Source organism: Mesoplodon bidens (genome assembly GCF_964165515.1).
Source record: "Mesoplodon bidens genome assembly, chromosome: 1".
Classification (NCBI taxonomy): domain Eukaryota; kingdom Metazoa; phylum Chordata; class Mammalia; order Artiodactyla; family Ziphiidae; genus Mesoplodon; species Mesoplodon bidens.
The window spans coordinates 149,991,007-150,016,770 of NC_138176.1; the positions used below are offsets into that span (position 1 = coordinate 149,991,007).

Genomic DNA, 25,764 nt, shown 5'->3' on the forward strand with positions numbered 1-25,764 from the left:
GAAGCTAAAGCTCTGCACTTGTGAAAAGCAAAATGTGAGCTTACTGAAAGGCAGACATATAGTTGACCAAGGGGAAATAATTATTAGTACTTTAAATTTATCCTTACTTTCATTACATCAAAATACTAACTTGCTTAATACAATTTAAAGGTACATCACAGTTGTGACTCAACTATTTTTGCTTCTTCCCAATTTTAAGATAAAATATACAAATGCATTATATGGATACCTTAAATACTTAAAGCATTGTGAACCCACACAAGACTAGCAATAGGAGAAAGAAAAAGTGGTTTGAAAGAGTTTAAAACTAAGCTCTATATAAACGTGTGTGGGCATAGAGTCTAAAAAAATAAAACAGATGGTAACTTGAAAAATGGCAACGTTTAAGACATGGAAAATACTGAGTTGAAATAAAGTAATAAAACACTGGAAACAAGTTCACCAAATTTGCAAAACGGGAGTAGAAGAGTTTCCGAAAGATAGCGGCCCATTTAGGTGATGAACATCAGATGCCAAGTGTAGTTCAGTATAAACAAAAGTATTCTGATTAGCTTCAGGGGAGAAAGAGGAAAGAACCAGGTACCAAAGGTGGGAAAGCCAAATAGCCCTGAACAGACTGGGGCACGTGGCTCCCTAATTGCCCCTGGGTAACTCCAGGTCTAAGGACAAGGTAGACCTCTATCCTCCTTTCTGTCAGTGAACTGCCGTCTGCGAGTGTTCAGTTCTTTGGGCCACCACCATGTGAGACTGAACAACCTGAAACATTGCTCTGGTCCCACAATCAGGATGCGTTTCTCTAAGATAAGAGACAGTCCCCAAAACACTCTGTGAAAAGGGGCTACGAGAGTTGTAGGAAGTGAGCATTCTGAAGACAGCTGTGCGAAATCATCACAACTTCATCAACAAATGAAAAGTATCCTTCAGGAACCATGCCATTTCCTTCAGGAAGGTCAGGATATTGGTGTATTGTTGACCCTTACTTAAATCCAAAGTCCATTTCCCCAGCATAATCAATTAGGCATTGCAGCCGAGGGCAGGGAGCTTATTCTTACTCTGGGTGGGGCTGTGAGAGCGTGGGGCAGGGGGGAGATGGGGTCGGGTGGGCAGCTTGCTCTGTGTTGAGCGCCAGTGTGGGGGTCTTTCTCCTGCCCTAATTTTAGTCCCGCCTCTAGGATCTGAAGTCTAACTAGTCCATCGAGTGCTTTAATGAGTGTTTTACAGTCTGTGGAACATGAGGCTGAACACTCTCTGAGTCTGAGCACATCGTTTATGGCAGGAAACAGATTTATTTACTGGACAGTCCAATAAAAGCCAAGGTATTCATAGACATAGCGCTTGCTAGAGGAGACTTTCCTTGCTGTAGTCTAAAGAATTCCAGACTCTGAGTTTGTACAATCCCAGGGTTCTAGTCTTGGTCCTATGACTAATTTAGGGTTATATGACTTCAGCTAAGCCCTTAACCTCTCTGGGCCTCCATTTCCACATCTGTGAAATGGAGGCGCTAAACTAAATGACCTCTAAGGCCCTTTTTGAATCTAACATTCTGGAATGACTGTGGACTGTGTGTTCAAAAGAGGGAGTAATCATGTTGGGATAGAATGATTAGGAGTTTTCATGAGAGAAGTAGGGTGGTTTGCTCATTTTCTGCAAAATCTGATTTCTCAGTTGCAAAAATCCATAGGATAGATTGCAAATGGCCCTGGTAATCTCTGCCGCACAGATAACCACTGCTAGGAATTTTTTCTTCTGTATAGTATAAGTGTTAATTATAATTGTTACTATTGCCATGTTAGGTGCCGATTATAATCACTACTAACTGTATTAAAATGGAACACTAAATGCATGTTTCTTTAACAAATTAAAAAAATTAAGATTGTATCCTGGATATCTTTCCACCATGTCATCACATATATATCTCATTTTTTTTCATCAGTGCAGAGTATTGCATTGTATCTATAAAGTGTACTTCATTTAACCAGTGTATACTGACAACAGACACACTGTTTTTCTTTTTGATCACAAACAACACTTCAACAAAATTCCTTTGTATACTCAGCCCCAAAGTTCAATCTTGGCACCTCCTCCCTCACTTCCCACTTCCAATCCACCACCAGGTCCTGGTGATTTCACCTAATATCTCAGGAACCCAGCCACTTCTCTCTGTCGAATTACCTCCACTTTATTCAAGTGGAGATTCAACAACATCTAACGCAACAGCCCCTTACTTGGTCTCCTCTCTCCCCATGTCTTCCTTCCAGTTTCCCAACTTGCAGCCAGAGATGCAAATCTTATTTCCCAGTTTATGACCTTCAATAGCCTCTCTCTGTTCCCCAGATAAAGACCACTGCCTCATAATGGTTCTATTGTCTATAATGCATAGACAGTCTGGAATTTATGAGTGTGTTTTTCATCTGCACTCTAGGATGTAGATTAAATTAGTCACCCCAGTCAGGAATACACACTTCAGAGATGGTTAGTAAGAATGTTATCAGAAGGCTATAATCCAGAGGTGGTCTCTATAGGTATGTTAGCTTTCTTACCTCCAATCAACAAAAAGGACTTGATTAATTAGCAAATAAGTGTTAGAAGTTATTTTTCCTTGGTGAAATCAGTTTTGTGTAGGATGTGTGGATTAGTTAGAAACAGCGTCGAGGCACCCCGGTCTTGCACCAAATGGTACACGGTGGTGATCCAGTACCTGTGCCCTTCCCAGTGGTTCCTGGTACATGTTTGCGAAAAATGCCTTGTCTAGTTCTTGTTGCTCAATTAAATCCTTAGGTTGGCTGAACCCTGCCTCAAGAGGAGTGTCCCCATCCATTTACAATGCTTGGTGTCAGTTTATTTATCTCTTGTAAAAATAAAATACAGTGTGTGTGAAAAAAAAATGAATACAGTAAAAAAAAAAAAAAAAGAGGAGTGACCCATTTGCCTCTAATGAACTTTCCATGAAAGATCTACTTGGAGAAATGAAAAGAACACAACGGGGGACTTCACCAAGCGTACAAAACAGGCTGCACGATTATTTCGATTCCTGCTTACTAATCAATGTTACAATGTGAGGCTAGATTGGGCCTGAGATTGGCTTTGGGACCAAGTGTGAGGCTGTGGGGAAGGAGACCTGTACCCTCAGCCACCTCTACATACTGGAGGTTTCAACATCCACCAAAAAAATCCTACATCAGTAAGAAGGATCAGATTGGCTGAGGTCAGATTATAGCACGTAGCTTACAAGACCCCACACGATACACCTTCTGCCACCTCTCCTGGTACTCGTCATGCTCAGGACACCTACCAGAACACGGCCACCCCGAGATGTGTGAGCGCGTGCTGTGCCTTCCCACCCGACGACCCCCTTTGCTCAGTCAGATCGTTCTCAGCCTTCACAGCTGTGCGGGACGGCCCCTCCTGCCTCTCAGTCCAGGTCACGCTCCCATCCCACCCACCACAGTGCCGGGGTGTCCCTCCCTGTGGTCCCTATGGGAATGGAGGGTGATACGTCCACATACTGACTGCACTGAGCCCTACGGGGACTGTGTCCAGGCCTGTATGAATCACCTTTGTGTCCCCACCGCCTGGCGCAGCTTCCGTGGACATTTGTTCAATAGACAGCATTTAGATTTTAGTCTCCACAGCATCAGTATTAAAAAAAAAAAAAAAGCTTTTTATGGCACTAGGTTCACTAAGTGGGGTAGGCCTTTCATAATGAAAACGCTTTACAATATTTTTTTAAAAATCCAACCACAATCCAATCCAACTTACAAAGTGAAGGATGAAGAATATTATAATATACAAAGGTGAAGCAATGACCCTTTCTTTTAAATACTATACACGTCAACTTAGTTCTGTTGAAAATCCTTCATGGACAGGAGGACCAGATGAGAGCCCCCTTCCTCATCACTCACTTCTGCATATTTCATAGTTTCCTTTCATCTCAACACTTAAGAGCAGGATTATTTTAGTATGCAAATAAGTTCTGCTTTCTCAAAGAACTCCGTTTTTACTTTATTTCCACACGTCAAGTCCTTGGCATCCTCCCTACTTCCCACTAATACAAACATGGAATACATTTCAGCCCAAACTTCTTTACATGTCTGAGGTCCGGGGAGGATTTAAAACTACCCTTGGACAGATATTTAAGGAGACCATTTTATAGTAAGGAAAGTTATATATCTAGTTAGAAATTCCAGGGAAATCCCATGTGTTTAATTTTGAAGTTTCCTGTGGTATTTCGTGTGGCTTTTATCCAAGGTAAAGATGAGGTGAGCTGGGAGGAGAAATGCGCTGATTGCACACCTCCCCTACCCCGACCCTTCCTTGCATCCTGTACCCCGTAGTGCTGCTCTGGTCCAAACCTCTCATTTTACGTTGGAGAAAACTGAAGGCTACAGAGGCTGAGAATCAGATTTATTAAGCATTTACTAAGTGCAGACGCATGCAGCTTTACAGATAAGAAACTGAAACCCAGGGAGGTTTCGGGAAATATCTGACGTCCCGTAACAAATGGCAGAGTCAGGACTCAAACCTGTTGGGAGTCTAACCCTCATTCCCATCTCTTCTGGGAGAGCCAGGCCTGACTCCAAAGAGGTCACATTTTTTCTTCCTCAAGACTCACTCGAGAAGCACCGCTGACCGGCTGGTTTAGTGATGGAAGAAAGTACACCACCACCCTTGGTTTATTTTAAGGGTTCCCACAGACTAAACAGACGGTAAGCACTTGCAAACAGAGTGAGTAAAGACATGTAATGGAACCAAACATGCATATGACACAGTCATCTGTGGCTGAGAGGATGATTCTGACGATTTCTGTGTCTCACCCAGTCACACCTGCCAGTGGAGCCCTGCAAGGTGCTGGGGTGGCGAATTCTGGAGATTTCGTTGGTTTGCTTGTTTTGCTTTTTCTTAGTCTAATTAACTCTTACAGAACTATCGCCAGTCCAGGGTTGTAATTTCAGTAATTTTGTTTCCTCTAAAGCTACTTTAGCTTTTTATTTTTATTTTTGATTACATACAGGTCACACTCCTTTTGCCCCATTAAACCTTTGACTGTAGGCAGGGTGTTACAAAAACAACCTTCTAGCTCTCTCCACGCTAGTGGGCTGTGACTTTTCCACACCCTTCTTTGTTTTGGGGGTCCCTCCCCAGTCACAATTTCGCCTGTGCTTCAGCACCAGGAAACACTTGTCTTTTAGCTTTGAAAAGAGAAAGCATTGCATCAGTCATAGAGACTGAACTCATTTTGTGGAGGAGGGATCAGGCCTCCATCAGCAGACTTCTGGAGCTGGACCTCCGCCTGGGTTGCAGTGTCTCTCTGAAGCTCGTATCATATCCACTCCTAGAACACTTGGCTTCCTTCATCAAAACCAAATCCCAGTGAGGATCATAAAACTGTCCCATCAAGTTTAAAAGAGAACGCAGAGAAATTGTACTTTGTAAACTAAATCTCGACTGTATAGTCAATTAACTCCGTTTTATAATTCTCTTTAGAAATGACGGTAGCAGTAAATGCATTTTGTTCCATGCTACATAGCTAGCAAACCAGGACTCAAACCCAGGTCATCTTGACTTTGAGCTCTCCCAACGTCCCCACACTGCCCATTAGAGGCTGGCAAACACAACAATAGGGAAAGGAATTGCTTTGAAGTAGTTTAGTCAAAGAGTAGAGGACTGGGGGTTAGAAACAAGGCTTCCAGCCCTAGTTTTGCCTCTGACTTGTGGGGTATCTTTGAACAAGCCCCCTTCTCTCTCCAGGCCTCTGTTTTTTAATTTATAAAATGAGGTGCTTGGCTCAGTGAAGCCCCCTTCCAAGTCGGGATTCTATAATCTACAGATTATTTTAAAAGCCCCAGGTTAGTTGCTTAAGAAACAGGCTTCAAAATTTATTTAGAAAAATATTAAAATCTTTTTATCACTCTAAAAAATAAAAGGAAAAGGCAGCAAAATAATTCGTATCCTTTGAACTCTAAAGTGTGGTTTGTTGCTATTAGAATCAACACAGGGATTCAATGAAATAAGAAAATCAGGTGGGGGAGGAAATCAGTTTTTATGAGGCATTTTCAAGTTTCCACGAAACAGTTACTTCAGAGTCACAATATAAACTTTCAAGCATCTTCCCGAGGTTGACACAGTGTATATGGGGGAAAAATAAACCCAAACTTAATAAGAACCTGCTGTATAAAAAATAAATAAAATTAAAAAAAAATAAACCAAAACTTAAAACTGATCAGACTGACTAATTGCCTCCAAAGACCAAATATAAAACATGCAGAATGCTTCAGTGGATAGAAGATTGGGCTTGGAGTTAGTAGACTTTGGTTCAAACCTTGGCTGGGTGACATTGCTAAATCTCAGTATCTTTAACTGTGAAAGGGGCATAATAATTCTACCTATATAAATGTCACAGGACAGTTTGGGAAGGTTGAATAAACTGAAGAATTATATGAAGAACTGTTTCATTATAATTAATTGCCTGCCAAAAAAATTCTCTTACTGTGTGTGTATGTGTATGTATGTGTGTGTGTGTATATATATATATATATATATATATATATATATATATGAAATTTACATGGGCACGCTGATTTGGAACTTTAACATGTGAACTGCCTCTTAGTAAAAGGCGAAAAACTGCCACAATTCAAAGGAATGGGGAAAGCTGCCTGAAAACAAACAAAACCCCCAAACCACCATTACCACCAAAAAGTATTTTCTTTTTCAGTAGCAAAGAATGCAAAGATAATGCCCCAACCTGAAGTGTGGGAAGCACAATTCAGAACTTGGCAGTCTAGAACCATCTTCACTTCCTCTCTTTCTTTCCTTAGAATCCAATTTGGCAACAAGCCCTGTGGGATGTGCTTTGAAACGTCTCCCAGACTGGACCTTTCTTCTCTATTTCCGCCATCCCTGCCTCAGTCTGAGCACCCCCCTCGGCATGCCTCACAACTGGGTTCACTGCTGCCAGGCTCTCCAGGCCATCCTCAGTGCTGCCTGATTAGCCTTCCTAAAAAGCAGACTTCTTCAGAATCCACAGTGACTCCATCAGTCTCACCCTATTTCCTTCTACTCCAAAAACATGCCCCCTCCTCTAGCCCAGGAATTTCTTTACCTGCCCACAGATTCCAGCCTCAGGTCCTTTGCTCTTGCTGTTCTCTCTGCCTAGAATGCCCTTCCACCAGCCCATTTTATTACAAATCATTTCCCGCATGGTCCCTTTAATGCAGTGCTCCTCAGACTTCACTGTGCTTATGAGTCATCTGAGGATCTTGTTACAATGCAGATTCTGATTCAACAGATCTGAAGCGGGGGCAATACTGCAATTCTAACCAGCTCCCGGGTGACCACCATGCTGCTGGCCGATGGACCCCACTTGGAGTAGCAAAACCTATTGGCTCAGTGGGAAAAAAATGGGGAGGGGGTAGTTTTTTGGAGACATACAGACATGGGTTGGAATGCAATCTTTATCAGGCAAATATCTTCATCTGTATAGTGGGACTATTACCCATTTTATGTAAGTGATAGGAGGATCTTTTGACTATAAATAGATATTATCCTTTTCAAATCTGTCTTTCCCATGGCTCCCCTAAGTTCATCATCTTGTCCCCTACTACGCTTCTCTGATAATCCAGTTTCTCTTTACTCTGAATCTTAACTGGCTTGATTTCTTTTAGTACATAAATCAAGAAAAAGGATTCTTAAAGTTAAGTTTGTTCATATGAAACTCTGAGCTTATGATACTTTAATAATACCATCCTCCCCTGCAGCATCACACAGAGAGGCAAGAGGTAGAGCTGCATCATGGTTACAGACACGGGCTTTGGATCTGATCTTTTTTTTTTTAATATAGTTTTATAAATTATTTATTTATTTTTTGTCTGTGATGGGTCTTTGCTGCTGGGGGCAGGCTTTCTCTAGTTGCGGCGAGTGGGAGCTACTCTTCGACGTGGTGTGCGGGCTTCTCATTGCGGTGGCTTCTCTTGTTGTGGAGCACAGGCTCTAGCCGTGTGGGCTTCAGTAGTTGTGGCGCATGGGCTCAGTAGTTGTGGCTCGCGGGCTCTAGAGCGCAGGCTAGAGCTTAGTTGTGGTGCATGGGCTTAGCTGCTCCGTGGCATGTGGGATCTTCCCGGACCAGGGTTCGAACCCATGTCCCCTGCATTGGCAGGGGGGTTCTTAACCACTGCACCACCAGGGAAGTCCTGGATCAGATCTGAGTTCCAATGCTGGTTCCACTGCTCACCAGCTATTCCCCTGCCTCATGTGAACTAACACGCCTGAGTTTCAATTACTTCACCTGTAAAATTCTGCCTTCATCTCTTGTGTTGGTTATGAGAATTAGTTAAGTTCTATAAAGTGCCCGGCCAATGCAGAAGATTGCAAAAATGGCCACAATTCTCCACCCCTCCCTGAATCCATACCACTCTCTAAAGGCTCTGCACTTCCGCCCATCAAAAGGTAGAGTCTGGGCTTCCCTGGTGGCGCAGTGGTTGAGAGTCCGCCAGCCGGTGCAGGGGACACGCGTTTGTGCCCCGGTCCGGGAGGATCCCACATGCCACGGAGCAGCTGGGCCCGTGAGCCATGGCCGCTGAGCCTGCGCGACCGGAGCCTGTGCTCCGCAACGGGAGAGGCCGCGGCAGTGAGAGGCCCGCATACCGCAATAAAAAAAAAAAAAAGGTAGAGTCTGTTTCTTCATAAGTAGATTGGAGGAGAAGCAACTTGTGTCCATTGCAGTCTAGGCCTCAGGGAGCCTTGCTCCCATGCTCCTGCTCACAGCCATGCTGAGCCAACATGTGACCAAGCCCAGGGCAGCCTGTCCAGCCTGCGAAGCATGAGGCCCAGCTGCTCCCCAGAGGACTCAGCCAACAGTCAGCCAACACCCAGAGGCAGAGCCACCCTGGTGACCAGAGACACACAAGGGAGCCTGGACAAGACCAGTAGATTCACCAGATCCAGACTGCTGATGCACGAAGTCATAAACTAAACAAATGGTGGTTGTTTTAAGCCATTATGTTATGGAGTGGTTTGTTATACAGCAATAGATAACTGACACTGTGTATATGTAAGTAATTTCTCCATAAATAGTGGCTATTACAATAGTCTGAGAAAAAGGTACAATGTCAACAGATAATGAATTTTCCATACCATGAAAATCTCTACTTTTTGGTCAGTAATAGGAAGATGGCTGAACTGGAAACTGGGATTCATAGATTCTGGTCCCAGTAGCTTTTCCAGTTGGCAGCCATATGACCTTGGAAACATCATTTAACCTCTTTGAGCCTCCGTTTCCTTATCTGTAAATTAAGGTGGTCAGACTAAATGACTTTTAAGGTTTTTTCTAGCTCTAAAAAGGACTGAGGATCCATTTTTCCAAAAGGCAATACTTATTTCCTTGTTAACATAGTTCTGAACCCAACTTTTCTTTTCTCATAGACTTAGGATGTAATCACAGACACCTCTCCCTGTATTGCCTTCACTGCTCAGCAGTTGGTTGTGACTACGTATCACACTTATTCTAACAGCCACACTCTGAATCTAGAAGGTGGACCTCCTTGCTGCGGACCAGGAACCCAGATAGCCAAGCTCATTAGGAATCAAAAGATGAATAATGCCATGTAAGTTCTAGCCAGAATCGAAGTTATGTGGCTCTTAATTCTTTGCATGTGCAGGTAGACTTCTTTTACTCATTTCTAAGTTGCAATAAATATTCTGCAGGACTGAGGTTGTGCAGTGTGATCACTAAACAAGGAGGACACTGTTTTATAGCCATAAAGTACAAATCAAATCTGCATTTATTGCACATTAATGACCCAAGATACATAGTTATCAAATGGGGGGAGAAAGATTTAACACCAAAATTTAAAAAGTTTCAAAATTCTCATGTAGAGATTGACCCTGGAACTAATAAACAAGTAAATTGCAAATACATCCAAATACATTTGTATTAAAAAGCTATACATGTGGCAGTGACTAGAGTGGCTTTTCTTCTCTCACGGGCATTTAGTGCCTCTCACACACCACTAGTACATGCTCTAACAGTGCCCTCTGCAAATACAATACAGTCTTCCCTGTGACATACAGCAGGCCATACTGTGGCCAACTGAGAAAAAAAAAAAAAAAACTGTTCCACTGCCCACTTCCATTACTGTTACACAATCAAAAGTCAGGGTGTTTTTATTCCTGGGAGGAATTAAGCTAAACCAGAGAATGTGTGCACAATCTGAGGGCAACAGTTTATCTTAACTTTGCCTTCAGATATATATATATAGTTAAGTCTGCATACAGAAGCACCAAGTTGTTGAAAGTGTGAATAAAAAAACAGACTCATTCTTTTATCAAAAACTTTTTTTCTGTGATAGAAACAAATTATGTGGGGCCTAAGAGTAGCTACAGTCAGTAGGGACAGCACTGTAATGAAACGTGGCTTCTGGTTATCTACTTGGAACACATGTATTTTGAAATGACATATCAACTTTTCAGAGAGTTGAGTCACCTGATATTTTCTTTGAGTTAGTATCTTACATACCTTTGCCTAAATATCTTTTGAATCAATTCACTTCTCTCTCCCCTCTAGTGGGGATTTTCTTAGCAGCTGCCTTGCTTGTATCTTCCGCATTTCATTCTTCTCACTGCAGCCTGCGTGAACTTTCTAAAATACAGATCTGCTCTGCTTAAAATCCTCCAATGTCTTCTCTGAGGACTGTAAGACCCCCAAGGCAAGGACTGTGTCCCTAGCACCTGACCAAATGTCTACAAACCCTGGCCAGGTCAGGGTTCCATTTAATTTTAGAAAGCCAATTGTACCCGGAATAGAACAGAGTTCACTGCTTGCGGTAAAATTTGAGACATGATATTCCTCTTGCCTTATGTTAATACTATTGATATTTACTGCAGCTCAGGAGAGTCTTTTCTAAGATGCTTGATGACACTGAGTCAGTATTTTGAGTTTTTTTAAGTCTCTGCTTGAGGATACATATTCACCTGATGGGTGTGTTATAAGCATGCTTTAGGATAGGGTCATTTTGGTGATATATGGTCCTTTGGAAGATTCCAGTCTCTGTGGGACCATGATATTCTCAGGTGAAAAGGGTGAGAGTAGATAAAACATTTCATTTTCATTTCATTTTCTTATATATCATTCAGGTGATAACCAGACTAAGGAAGGCTATAATGGGGTGACCTGACTGACATGCAGATGGATGAGGGCTCAGGCCTATCCTCTCCCCTAGGATGAGCCTATCAACTCCTCTTTTCTAGATATCTAGTAAGTCTATCTGCAACCAATAATCAATCTAATGCCCCAAAAAAAGAAAGAAAGAAAGAAAAAAAAAAAGGCAGGAGCTAGGTACTATTTAACCAAGAGCCAAAAAGATCCCAAGGCTCTGGGTTATTGAAAAAATTGTGGAACTAGGGGAATTTGAAACAGTCCAGGTAGAGGAAACCCAGCTACCAAGAGGCTGGTATTCAATTATTTGGAAACTGGAGTCCATTCCTGGAAGCACAGTCAATGGGCTCTCACGGCACCAAGGGTAGGGCTGTTCCCAGAGCAAGGAGGGCATTACCTGCTCTGCCCTTGGGCTGACACTGGATTCTGGCCAGGGCTTAGCCTGGTTATGTTGCCAGGCTCAGACAGGGACTAGGTGGAAAGTCAGGGGGGATTGCTCCATTCTAGGCTAATGAACATGTTTAGTTGACATGCAAGTCATTGTTTTGTTTTAAATTCCAGATATACAAAAGCTCTTAGAACATAGCTAAGATTGGGCACCTTGATCTTCAGAGGTCATTACATAACTAAATCTTGAGAACCTCTGATAACCAGGCCCGGGGAACAGATGCCATGAGATAGGAGCTTATCACATACTTGCTGAATCAAAGAACAGGATCAGAATGGACACAGAAAGCAAAGAAGAGAAAGAAGCCGAACCCTGCCTTCTTGTATCAGTGTCTGCTCCATTTGGCCTCTGTGATCAAGGTAGCTTCCTATAACTGACTCTTCACACTTTAGAGAAATACAAATAACCCCAGAACTCTACTTTACCTTCAGAGCTTGGTTATTGTTTCAGTGATCTGCCTCATGACTGTAAGAATGTTCTACAGACCTGGGTGCTTAGCCTTAGAAGACTTTAACATGTCTCCTTCTTAAAAGAGTGTTAACTGGAGGATTCAATGTGAGAATAAGTGGCAAATGTAGAATCTATTGTCTTTAAAAGCAGCAACCACTTTCCCCATCTTTCTCATTTAACTCTCAAGTGTTTCCAAAACAGCGTGTTTACAACCACCCACAAGCCATGGTGAGAAGTGCCATCAGTAATTCTCTCTCACAGTGACAGGAAGAAAATAAACATCCTATTCTTTAATGCTTTGAACCACCTCATGGAACACTGACTTCCTCTAAATTCACTGGGCAAACATCTATACTGCAATGGAAAACAACATGTACTAAACTACTAAAGGGAGTTTTTGTTTTGTTTCTAAGGTGAATTACAGTGCTTGAGGAAAAACAAAACAAAACATTGATTTTTGTCTTTTATCACTGGAAAATTTGTTCAGTGGTGGTTTGTGAAAATCTCACCTCATCTGGACTGCCAAGGTCACTGAGACCCAAGTAATCGACCTGGAAGATACTTGCCTAATTATCAAATATTCAGCCAACAGTGTGTGACCATTTAACCGGCTGCACCTGGGACCCTCCTTCAACACGTGCTGCTTCCTAGCACTGCCGCCTCCCTTCCATCCCTACTCATAGCCACCCAGGTCGCCAGCGACCCAAAGGGGGCAAATCCTGGGACCCAAGGACATTTCAAAGAGACAGCGGCGGTCACCTTCCATTTCCGTTTTACTTAAAAACATTCACATGCTTAAAAATGGGGGAAGGAGGGGGTACTTAGAAATAAGGGGGAAATCTTTTGCAGTGTTCCCAGTTCAAGTTCTCAGGCACTACTGAAAGTTCATTAATAAGATATTTAAAAACAAAAGTGTTTCACACACCAAGCAGATGCCAAGCTTTGCAAACTGTCTTGGTCTTTAGTTTGGGGGAGTTTGTAAAAGTCCCCCCCACCTCACCCCATTCTGGATTTCGCCTCTTTCAGAGCCTTTGTTGAATGGCCTGACTTTCCCGAAGCAATCAAACTAAGAACTGCCTCACCTCCCCATACCCCACTTTTTTTTTTTTCCCACGGCAAAGAAAATAAATAAAAATGCCCCGTGAGAGAAATGGGGGAAACCATGCCACAAAACCCGAGTTCCGCGGGAGTCAAGCGCCTGTGCTGCCCGCGGCGGGGCCCGGCGCGCGGGCTGGAGACTGTCCCTACCTGGGGCCGGGCGGCGGCGGCGGCGGCGGCGGCGGCGGGGTCGCGGCGCCCATGGCTTCGCGGGCCTCGGGCGGCCGCGCCGGGAAACTCCAGCGGCTCAGCGCCGCGGGGATCCGCCGCGTCCGCAACGGCCGCCCCGGCGCACTCATTGGGCCGGCGCGTCACGTGGCCCGGCCGGCGGGCGAGCCTCCCGGGTCCGCGTAACCCTTTACCTGAGCTGCCCGCGCCGCGCCCGGGCCTCCGGAGCGCCACCGCCGACGCCCCCGAGCCCGGGCTGGCCTGCTGGGCGCACCCAAACAGAAAACCCCGGAGCTCAGCCTCTGATCACCGACACCCAAGCTGCATGCCAGCCTCTGCCCGCGCAGGGAAACTTTTTGGTGCCTATTTGGCCGTCGTGCTGCAGGGAGAAGGGAGCTTCCTAAGATTTGGGACGTAAGTGGGGGGAGATACATAAATGCACTCCCTGGCAAATAGATCTGTCCCCCGTTCCCCCCGTGAACTTGTGCTTTTGTCCCCCCCCCTTCCCCCAGTGCTGGCATTAGCCTCCTACACCTGGTGTGTGCACTGTCGCCTGCCTTTATGGGATAGATGGTCTGGGAAAGAGCGCAGACGCTACTAGAATGAGAATTCCCGGGGAAGTTGCACAGCCTCGCCTGCACCCTCAAGACCGCGGTGGGAGTTCAACGAAGTCATGCTCCCCCGCCCCTCACCTTCCCTCTCTGTTCCTGGGGTGTTGGAACCTCGGCTGCCACACCCCATCTACCCTCCTGAGCTCCATGCCCGTGCTTGTGGCAATCCATGCACTTAAGGTGGGTTGCTTTACTCTAAGATAGTACTTAAGGGTTGGAGATCGTTTTCACCTGTGCTCCAAAGTGCGTCAGTGTTGGGCTTGGCAGGAAAATGTGTTAAGCTACGGCGCCACCTGGCTTGCCCTCTTCTCTCTTTCCCCTTCATTCATTCGGGGAGAGTCAGGATAAAACAGGATGCTGGAGAAGCAACAGGGCAGAATACTGTTTAAAGATGGACACACTGCCCTTAATTCTTAATGTGTCCACTCTAGTGATTCCAGCGCCATTTACACGACAACATTTGTCACGCTTTATGGGGGAAAACTCGTTTTTTGAACCTTTCCGCTTGTGTAGTAGCTGTATGCTTTAAAACGACAGGTTTACAGGGGACGTTGTGTGCTGTTTTACATCACTTTCTGATAAAACTCTTTGTCACAATAAAGGACCCTCTTGTCCAACTTCTAGCCCATGCTTTAGAAATGTCCACTGGTAAGTTTATCAGTTGGTTATTTTGACCAGTTGGTATTTATCTTGGGTTTTAAAGTGTGTTTCCCAGACTGGTAGAGTCAGCATCATCTGGGAGAATTTAGTAAAAATGCAGATTCTTGGATTCCACCCCAGACATATGGATTCAAAGATAGTGGAATCAGGGAGGGTGAAGTAATCTGTGTTTTAACAAATGATGCACCACCACCCTGAGTCTGCTCATGCAGCTGGCTAAGTTACCCTCATCTACTAAAGGCTGGGATTCTATAAAGCCACAGGTGGTTGTATTATTGGTAACCTCAAATTACCAGTTTTACATAATTTGTCATGTTGATACACTGAAACTGAACCCTTTGATGTGTCTGTACAAAGTGTAATCTGTATTTCATGCAGCTCACATGGAATGCCAAATGGAGCTCAGAGGGGGACCCTCATAAAAAATAAGGAAGGGCTTCCCTGGTGCCGCAGTGGTTGAGAGTCCGCCTGCCGATGCAGGGGACGCGGGTTCGTGCCCCGGTCCGGGAAGATCCCACATGCTGTGGAGCGGCTGGGCCCGTGAGCCATGGCCGTTGAGCCTGCGCGTCCAGAGCCTGTGCTCCGCAGCGGGAGATGCTACAACAGTGAGAGGCCCGCATACCGCAAAAAAAAAAAAAAAAAAGGAAGAAAAACCTATGGTTTCTTCATGCGTGTGGGAATGAAACACCACGATTCACTTAGTTTTTTAGGTGTGTTTATGTTTTCATTGGCATATAAATTGTTCTCCGCTGATGAGTTACGGAAGCTAAGAAAGCTAATTTGTTTGAGTGGATTTGTCAGTATAGTTCTAAATTTGTCAATATAGTTCTAAAGAAAAGAAGAGACAAACTTTTTTTTTTTTTTTGTGGTACGCGGACCTCTCACTGTTGTGGCTTCTCCCGTGGCCTCTCCAGTTGCGGAGCACAGGCTCCAGACGCGCAGGCTCAGCGGCCGTGGCTCACGGGCCCAGCCGCTCCACGACATGTGGGATCTTCCCGGACCGGGGCACGAACCCGTGTTCCCTGCATCGGCAGGCGGACTCTCAACCACTGCGCCACCAGGGAAGTCCAAGACAAACTTTTTAAAAGGTTATGGTATTGGCTTACATTATAACCAAACGAGTGCCATATTAGGCATTTTAGACTTTTGAGAAAGAGATTACTGGTGGGATTCTTTATCTTTAGCTCAGGTTTCTCCATTGGATAGATCGCGTATTACCAATTGCCTGCGTGGATGTCTTAACCTTTAAACTCTCTGGGTCCAACGTTAGTATTTCCCTCGTTTTCATCTCCTAACCTATTCCTTTTACATTTGTAACTCTACTCTCCACTCAATTTCAGTTGGAACTGGAATTAGAGTTTTCCTTCTCTTTCATCACCCACCTCAATCAGGGACGTCCTGAAGTCACTCTTCTTAGCAATTTCACTGCCACTGCCCTAAGATCAAGTTCTTATACTATCTATCTCGGGTCTTTGCAATAGTCTCTTTACTGGTCTCCCAACTTATGGTCTCTTTCATCTCGAATCCATCTGACATATTACTGCCCCAGTCATTTTAAAATACCATTTCAACTAGGCCATTCCCCTTCTCAAAAAGTTTTTCATGATTCCCTATTGGCTACCGAATAAAGTTTAAAATCCCCACATAGCATGTGAAGTCATCTAAGTATACTTTGACGCTCCCTGTTTTTGCTCATGCAGCTTCCTCCACCTGAACTGTCTTTCTGACATTCTGACAGCTAAGTCCTACTTATCCTTCAAGCCACTGCTCTCTGTCACCTCCTCTTGGCCATCCTGTTTGATTCCCAGTTAGAGTTAATTGCTCCTCTGCAGTGTATCCCCAGTACCTGGCTTTCACTTTTCACTTTTTTTTTGTTTTGGCTAACAACTTTTTTTAAAATCACAGTCTGTCTTACATCCAATTTAGTTGCGCCTCCCTTAGATTATAGGATTCTGGAGGGCAGGAGTTGTGTGTGACTAATTTTTAAATCATCCTAGGCATAGCATAATGACTTAGACATAGCAAGCACAGTGTTTGTTATGTTCTTGACCCTAGGAAGGAAGATATTTATTTAAACAGCAAACTCCATGTATATGAAATGCTTTTATGCAAATAATAATGATCCTCTCCTCTACATTTTCTCTGAGAACCAAACTTCATGTACTACACATAGAACTTGTTTCCTGTTTTCCTATTAAGACTGAAGTCCTAGAAGGTATAAACTGTTTATTAATCTTTGTATTCCTGGCAAAATGTATGCCGAAGTAAATATTTGTTGGATGAATACTGCAACTATTGCAGTTACGGTTATACCTGAAAATCCTGGGAGTTTGCAAAGACCTCCAGTGATCTTCAGAGCCTAGCCTGGCCTCTAATCTTCAAATTAGAAAATATCTTCTAGGTCATTAGCAGTAAGTTCCTGCTGGATACTCAATGCTTTATTTTTATGTGCTTTGAGAAGTTAACAAAAAAAAAAAATTGATGGTGTATTGAAATCCTGTTCAGTGATTCCCTCTGGACCTCTGTTTTTAGGTTTCTTCATCTGTACGTTTGGAATATTAAGAGTACCTACCTCACATGGCTGTTGTGAAGATTACATGGCTTAGCACATGCAAAGCTCGTGTACAGTAAGCACTCAGTAAGCATGAACAATTATTATTATTATTACTATTATTACTGAAGATCTCTAACTACATCTGCCAAAGTTGGGGGAGAAAAACAAACACCACACAAATCTAAGTAGTTTATCTTTTATTCATACAAACAATACATACACAAGACTGTACATTTTTTGAAGACTGCAATAATTTTCTAGTGTAACAACTGTGTAATAAAATTTAACTAAATGTAACATTTATGAAAATATAGATCTCTGATTGGGTAATTCTTCCCAACAATACAAAGTTTACATAAAAACATTCAATATGAGCTATCAGTTGCAAACAAGTTAGGAAAAATCATTCAAGTCACTTGTTAAACTCTGTTGGCTGTTACACAGAACATTCACACACTACATTTAATCCATCTAGACATTTATTTCTTAGAAATGTGTAGCATGGAGGTCCAACTGATAATGACAGGAATAAGAATGTGTTGCCTCCGAAGAGCTAAAAAAAAAAAGCATTGACTCAAACAGTCAACTCCACGTGGTCTGTACGTGGGCTGAGCCTTCTCTGGGCTACCACCTCCCTGGCTGGTAGCTAGACCAGGAGGAGTATACTGAAAAAAAAGTCCATCACTAGGGAGTGGGTGTTTATATTGGAATCACATCTCTGTATGCTTACCTGTCAAGCCGCTTTCCAAATGGACATACAGTTGGCTTGGATTCCCGGTGGGTTAAATCACTTTGTTTCTTGCATTAGCATTAACAATTAAGATGTCACTCTCTTTTTTCTCACATTTCTCCCCCACATCCCTATGAGAGCAATAGCAGGAGCTATCACTACCCTTATTCTGCAGTTTACAAAAACAATACTTTTGAGCGGTTAAAAGATCTGTCTACGAATACTGGATGAGTTCATGGCAGAGCTGGACTGAAAGCAAGTCAGTTCCTTGTTCATTATTCTGCCTTCTCAAGTCACCACTGTCCCTTTCAAACCAAACCAAACTAAACCAAACCACCACTACTGACGCCCTTTGGAAAGGCATCCAAGGACATGCCATGAGGAGGATAGGGAAGGAAGAAAATCACTTTCCCCTTTTGAGATGTAATGTTTTCTTTTAAATAGGAGGAGTAGTTTTTAAAAACATTAAATACCAATTTCACAGCTTCTGCTTTGAAACAGATAAGACTATAAAAGGCTCTAGAGAGTCCTCAGGCAGAAAGGGTGACAGATAAAGAAGGATACATACAGTGTGTAGAAGTAAGAAAGTGATTATAAACAGGGACAGTAAAGAGCCTTTGGACACCCTTAAGATTTACAGAATATTTTAGCACAAAGACAGGCATATTCAGTTTGTCCCAGAGTATTTGGTCAGCTATCTGCGTTTTACACAGGAAAGAGGAGGAATGAGAGTAAGGCAGATGTCATCAGTATTCCATAGATGGCATGTCGAGAAAGCTTTCCTTCTATTAAGATTTACTGCAGGGATTTAGGAAATAATTTATGCTTCGGTACAACTGACTTCCATAGCACAGCCTTTTGTTAGTACAATGATAGAAATGAACAGGTGTTTTGGCCAAATTTGTAATGCCCTTTCTGTAACTCTTTTTACACCCAGCACAAATAGACTTTTCAAAATGACATGAAAAGATTGTGGTTTCTTATTAAATGTGTTCTTTTGCAGCCCAGAAAATAGTTTAAAAATCATGTGTTCCATTATACAGAAACCCTTGCATGCAGTTGTCACAACTGTATTTTAATGAAGACCGACTCTGTGTGTTCTGTAGCCCTATGATAGCAGCAGGTAGCTCTTGCCCCAGTCAGTCTGTGGCCTCACACTTCACATCCTTTCTCCTGGGAAACTGGGAGTGCATCTGGGCATTTTTGTTACATTATTTTGCACCTTTAGACCTTCCATCTGCAGACTGGATTGACACAGTTGTCAGGATCATAAAATGTAAGGAGAGATTAAGGCTGTGTTTAGTTATCCACACAATCACTTGAAGTCCAACAGCAATTTGTGTTTACAATTTCAACCAGTTGCTGTAGAACTAACTTCAGTCCAAATGGTCTCTATGTAGCTCTAGCCTTTCTCATCTGGACAATGGGATGAGTTAAGCTGCTTCTTCCCATCCAGTTAATTTAAAAACTACCCTCTAACTTCCAGTTGATATAGCCATGTAAATAGGATTTGTAGAAATTCTCTGTTAAGACATCGTTCCTGGATACACTTTGTCAAGGAGACCAACCTCACAACCAATTTCACATTTCTGTACATTTCATGAGCATGGCAATAATTAGCATTGGGACTCCAGCATCTTTCCTGTCCTTTAAGAATGAGTGTTTATCATCTGGGATACAGAAGATGCTTTTTTTTTCTTTTACATATTATGCATTTCTGCTGAGCAGGAAAAACATTTTGTCAGTTGTCAGGGGCATAGCTGTGGCCCCTGGATTCCAGGGCAGAGCACACCCGGTCATAGCAAGAGTTGTGTTTCTTGGAGGGCGTCGCCTCGTTGGGTTCCATGGGGTCACTCACTGTGATGGGACTGTCTCTTGCAAAGACCTCAGTGGACTCTCTCCATAAGCAATCCACAGACATTTTAAAACAGTAACTATTACACTTTGGCCTGGATGTCTGTGTCGCATTATTGAAAATTTGTCTGCTATTTGAAGTGGCTATTTTAATTTTCAGTGCAGCATCTACGCGGTCCACCACTGTGTATATCCCTATACTGCCGTCATCAAAGCCCACAATGATGTTCAGGTGACGCTGGGAGAGGGCAAGAAAAGTTGGAGTTTTGTAAAGGGAGCAAGCACCGATATTTTTGCCATCGGCCAGTCTCATGACAATCAAACTGGATATCGCACCGTTTTCATCCTCTTCCTCCCCATTTCGGAAACAAATATATACCAGGTAGCGACCGTCTCGAGACAACCTGTGCCTCCAGATGACCCCAGAGGCATGAACCACCCGTAACTTACCGCTGTGTAAATCCAGCACGTTGATATTTTCATCTCCCCTGGAAATAATGCCTAGCTTTCCATTGGGGGAAATTTCAAAATCCTCTAGATTTTTCAGGAAGTTGTTTGGAAGTTGCACACGGCGACAGATCACTTCATCTGTCAGACTCCAGATATTCACCGTCTCGGCTGACGTGATAAACACAATGATGTCCGGACAATCGGGGATCAATTTAAAATTCACAATGGTGGTGCCGTCTTCACAGCAGACCTTCTTGGTGATGCTTCCTGTCCAAAGACTGACTGCCAGCACCTTGCTTTTGGTCATGCCCACCACGAAGGTATTTGCAGAGGTTATGAAGGCATTCTGCAGAGTGGTCAGGATGTTGCATACCCTGTGGCCTGTGGCCAGTCTCCAAACCCTGGAGGCATTTTCCTCACAGAGAGAGACCACGAACTGGTCATTGTGCGTAATCAGCAGCTGAGATATTCTCTGCCCATTAATTCGGAAGAGGTTTTCACCGCTGCTGGTATGCCAGACGTATTGGCTGCTCTTGTCATCTGATGTCACCATGACGTCTCCAGAGGATGTCAACACACAGTGTTCAACTATTCCTTCATGCTTAAATACTGCTTCAAGGAACCCACTGCTGAAGTTCCACTTGTGAACACAATCGGAGCCATCGAGGGAGTAAATGATTTCCCCCCTAGCGGGTAACACCAGACTTTGAATGGGTTTTCCAGTCTTATCTATGTTGGACATAGCTGTGATTATATCTATGTCCCAGATAGAAAGAACACCACTGGTGGATAAAGATAGCAGCATGTTGTGATGACTGGATTTTACCAACTTGACTATGGTACCTGAGATTTCCTGTAAGCTCGCCATACACTGTCCCGTGTCCCGCCTCCAGAAAAACACGGCTGAGGTGTTTTCCATGGTCGCAATGATGCAGTCTCCATTCTTGGACAGCACAGCCGATATAAAGCGTTCGTTGTGCTTCGCTCTGAACTTTTCAGCCACCTTCCACATACCGGTATCTAAGAGCTCAATACTGAGGGCTTTACAGATCAGAACTGCACTTTGGTCCTCTGAAAGTTCAATGCTGACCACTTCACTATCTTCTCTTCGGCAGTCAAAGTCATCGGTCAGCTGGGGGTTGGAGATGTCCTCAATGTTCCAAACAGAAAGGCTTCCCTCACTATCTACCGTTACCATTTCCTGAGCTGTGTCCAAGATAAGAAGGAACTTCACAAACCCACCTGAAAATTCAGATGTCACCGTACATAACTTTTCTCCACTCCCTAAATGGAAGATGGTAGTGGTGTTCAGGTACTGTCCACAGAAGGCATACACGCCGTCCAGAGAGCACTGGACACAGGTCACTTCGTACCAGCAGTGGAACTGGTAAAGGGGCCATCCGTAGAGCAGATCGATGACAGTGACATCTTTGCTGGCTTCGAGCCAGGCCAGAGCGTGTTTGACGGACAGTGTAAATCCATTGATGTAGGTGGAGCCGCTTCCATGCTTGGTCCCTTTGATTTCCACTTCAGACAGGAGGCAAGAATTTACATTGTCGTAAACCAACAAGGTGTTATTTGTCGTTGCCACCACAAGATACTTTTCGTCACTGGTGAGTTTCATGCCCAGGATGACAGACTGGGCTGTCGTGATTTGCCTGAGTAGTTGACGCGTTTCCACATCCCACGTGCTGATGGAACCGTTTTCTAAAGCTGTGAGCACCGTACTGGGGTTACAGGTGGGCAGAATCTCGGTGACGTGCAGGTGACTAGATGACAAGGGAAGACGCTCCGGGCTATAGGTCACATCCATGGATGAGTGTAATGGCACGATGGAGCAGTATTTGGGCCCATCTTTGTCACATTCTAAAAGAAGGTGTCTAAGTTTGGGCAGGGAACTCACGACAGGCAGCAGTCTTTGCTGAAGCTCTGCAGAAAGGGAGCCGGGGAACGCGACGACCTTGGTTTTGATGCTGCGGAGGGTGCTCGCCAGGAACTTCAGCTCCTTCTCCTGCGAGCAGTTGTAAGCCAGCTCGATGTCCAAGAGCACTTTGTCAAACTGGCCAATTTTGATCATGGTGTAAAGCCAGCTGAAGTTCATTATGATGCCGTAGAGCAGGTCATTGGTTTTCCCACACCTTGTCAGGTGGTGCAGGAGCTCACACATTTTCCGATGGTTGACGAAAAAGATGTCAGGCTCCAGTGGGTTGCACTGAAAGACCCAGGGCTGGTCCGGGGCCTGCCTGTCGAAGGAAGCCTGCTCCGTGAAGTGCTTTTCCTCCTCAAGCAGGCTTCTGCTCTCCAAGTCAAGGCAGCCATTCAGGTAGGGGTTTTCAAGGCAGAAAGCTTTCCTTCTGCCCCCTGACCAGACCCCCAGGAAATAGTCTGCCAGGATGGTATGCATTTCATGCAGGTCACTGTTATCCTGCAGATATAGCTTCTGGGCTATGAGCTGCAGGTGTCTGTTGGCCCAGACCAGGAGGGTGATGTTCTTCACGTGTCTCTCGATTAAGTATCCACTGAGCCCCTCCTTGAGCCTCGCGATGTACAGGTAAGGTACCCTCAGTGGATTGCTGGGCCTGGCGCTCTCATTGAGCTCATTCATCACGCTATTGTCAAGGGCCAGCACGTCTTCCAGCTCCATTTCACTCAAACCCATTTTGGCCATGGTGATGTAACCTAGAGCCCGGGAGACGAGTTGCTGCCCACACTTCCTCTCCAGGGAGCAGAAGAGCTGCTCTATGCTTTCGTGCACGGTGACACAGAGGGAGGATTCATCGACGTCTCTGTGAGATCGCCAATTTCTCACCTCCCTAAAGGTCAGGTTCACAAACATGGGCAACGTGCACTTGGAGAAGGCATTGTTCACGTAAATCTGCTGGCCCGATGTGACCTTCCTTTTGACCCGCAGCAGCTGGTGTTTGAGCACCTGGCTGCACATCTTCCTGTCCCGGGGAATCAGCTCGATGTAGTTGTCTTCTTCGTGGATAAGGCACCTTAGTTTCTGTAGGATCCCATGTTTGTTGGGCAGCGTGGAGAGGACAATCCGGACGAATCGGGGAAGGTGAACCGGGAGCCACCAGAGCTTCCTGGCCTCGTGACTCTCTGAGAGCTGCTCCAGGGCATCGAATATGACCACGAGGGGTCTCTGCAATGAAGACTCATTCAAGAGGTTTATAAATAAGTCACGGAGGTCATGGATCTTCTTAGGGTAGCTCTGAACCAGGCACCGGTAGTTCACGGCCAACTGTTCACAAACACTTAGAAGGAGAGTCCTAAGATCAGTACTCATGTCTGTGGTTCCTAGAAACCTCACGACTATGACTGGGTCAGATTCTGGTCCTGTGTCTTCATGTAGCCAGCCATAAGCCTAAAGCATAAAGGTGGTGTTTAGAATGGAGACATATATTCACATGGTCACATGCAGCAACACTTCCCCTCTGCAGAGATCAGCCTTCTGGTAACCCTGACCAGGCAGAAAGTACCTTAGAACCAGGAAGTGGAAAAACCTGAGATGGTCAGAGAGCTCTCAGAAAGCTCATGCACTAAAGTCTGTAGGTGAGACCCTCAGGATCCCTCTACTAAGGGTAATAAAATGGTGATCACAGTATTGGTCAATCACAAGGCAGAATTTAGCTTGTATTCTAAAAGTTACAAAGCATTTCACAAACTGTAAACCTGAATATCTAGTATGCTTAGTTTCTCATCACTGAATTTCCATTTCTTGGCATGGTTGTTGGCACCTGGTTGGTGCTTGGTGAATATTTGTTTAATGAATAGATTAAGTAATGACCTACATATTATACTGAGTCAAATATTTTCCTTAATTGAGATCACGTAAGGCTATATATGTGGCTGACCACATTTCCAGTTAATTAGAATGCAATAAAAATACTCAGCACTAAAATGATACTGAATATAATCTTGTATGATTCAGAGACATTTTACTCTATTGTGATGCTATAGGGTCATCATTATGATTATTTTTTATCATTACCATAAAAATGTATATAATGCTGGTTAAACAAGTTTTGCTGAATTTGTGCTTTATAACAGACAGTTTACTATATAAACAGGCAGTCATCAGGCCTCATATTGTCTCTCTGTAGGGCACATGGGATTACAGTATCATGTAACAGAAGAGGAAACCAAGGCCAAAAATAGCTTGCTTGGAGTTAAATGATTACCAAGAGATGAAAATGGAGTAGAAGTCATATCTGACTTTCATTCTAGTGTTCTCTCTCTCCCACTCTCCCTTTTTAAATTGTATAGTTAAAGAGATAAAGTATATGGAGATAAAGTATATGAGGGGGTGCTAGGTTTAATATTTTTCTGTCTGGAAAGGTAAAGACAAAAAAGGATATGATCAAAGTATAAAACACTCCAAAGTATATTTTTAGGGAGAAAATACTTTTCAGTAATCCTTGGAATTCACCGAGGATACTTCTTAGAAAAGGACATATTATTTAATACATTAAGAAGTAAGTTTATGAAACTTGGTTCCCCAATTGGTAGTTCAGGTTAAAGTATGAGTAAGTTTAGAAAAGATTCATGGATGTCAGTTTCAGAATGAACTGTAACAGGAAGTTAAAACTGGTACTAGTGTCACCCAGTTTAGACAATAGATACCGCATTCAGATAGAAGCTCCAGCCCGTCTTGCAAGACTTGAAAGGGAGTTTTGAAAATTAGTTTTGCTACCTTTGATGGACTACCCACCTCCAGCCTGAAAAAGAGATTCAAGAGGCCAAGAAAAAAGTGGGAGATGAGGATGCTGTGGGTTGTATCTCTCACCACCCCACTCCCAAAGGGAAGGGCTGAGAGATGCCCACCCCTCACTTCTAGCCTAGGGAAAGGGGCTGCAATGGACCACTTTCAGGATGTCCCCTAGGGCTTGGGAGACATGGCCATCTGTATCTGATGACATCTGAGGAATATGGAGGTTGAGTGAGTGAGGCCGGCTAGCTGCTCTGACAGAGGAGTGATAGAGAGCTGCCGTATTGGAGCTGGAGTTTCTCAGGGCAAAACAATACCTGAGTGTTTCCCATGTATCATATGTGGGCCACTGGCAAGCGTGAGCTGACGAGAGTTTCTGTCATTTCTGTTTTCCCAGGTCTAAGGGGGTTTGCTGGGTTGTGGAGAGGCTCTTGGGAGAAAGATACTAGAAATGTGTGCTGCTGGACGCATAGGAGCTATGGAGGTGACCAGCTAGATAGAAAACCAATGCAGTTCCCTGTGTCACCCTAGGGAACTGTAGGTGAGAGATGCTCAGTGAGGACAAGGTAGGGGATGGGGGAGGGAAAGGACCTTTGGGAAACCATGAAAAGGCCTCAGAAGAAATGGGAGGAAGTATAAAACTCCAGGACCAGAGTGCCGAACCCAGGTCAGAACAGTACTGGTCATATAAGAATGTTCTGGCTACCTTACCTTTCCTACATCCCCTAAACCACAACCCCACAGGGGTCAGAAGTGCAGTTGGGGTTAGGGACAGAGGGGAAGAAGTGCTGTGTGCTGAAAGAAAAGAGAAAATGGCCATGTCCCTATTTCCCACTGGAGGTGCCTTGTGTATGGTCGACCACAGCTCGGGCAGG

General features: G+C 44.1%; 2 protein-coding genes across 2 annotated transcripts in view; both read right to left on the minus strand.

The window, feature by feature from the left end:
- PGCKA1 (PDCD10 and GCKIII kinases associated 1) overlaps nucleotides 1–13,345 on the minus strand; it is an 86,989-nt gene extending 73,644 nt beyond the window's left edge. The window contains exon 1 of the mRNA XM_081238803.1: nucleotides 13,299–13,345. The gene's annotated coding sequence lies outside the window, so the exon portion shown is untranslated. The remainder of the gene's footprint in view (nucleotides 1–13,298) is intronic.
- Nucleotides 13,346–19,612: 6,267 nt separating this feature from the next.
- Nucleotides 19,613–25,764, minus strand: part of NWD2 (NACHT and WD repeat domain containing 2) — a gene marked incomplete at both ends in the record, with an annotated part of 205,067 nt that continues 198,915 nt past the window's right edge. Inside the window, one exon of the mRNA XM_081236222.1 lies at nucleotides 19,613–23,545. Coding sequence (XP_081092348.1) covers nucleotides 19,613–23,545 — 3,933 coding nt within the window. The remainder of the gene's footprint in view (nucleotides 23,546–25,764) is intronic.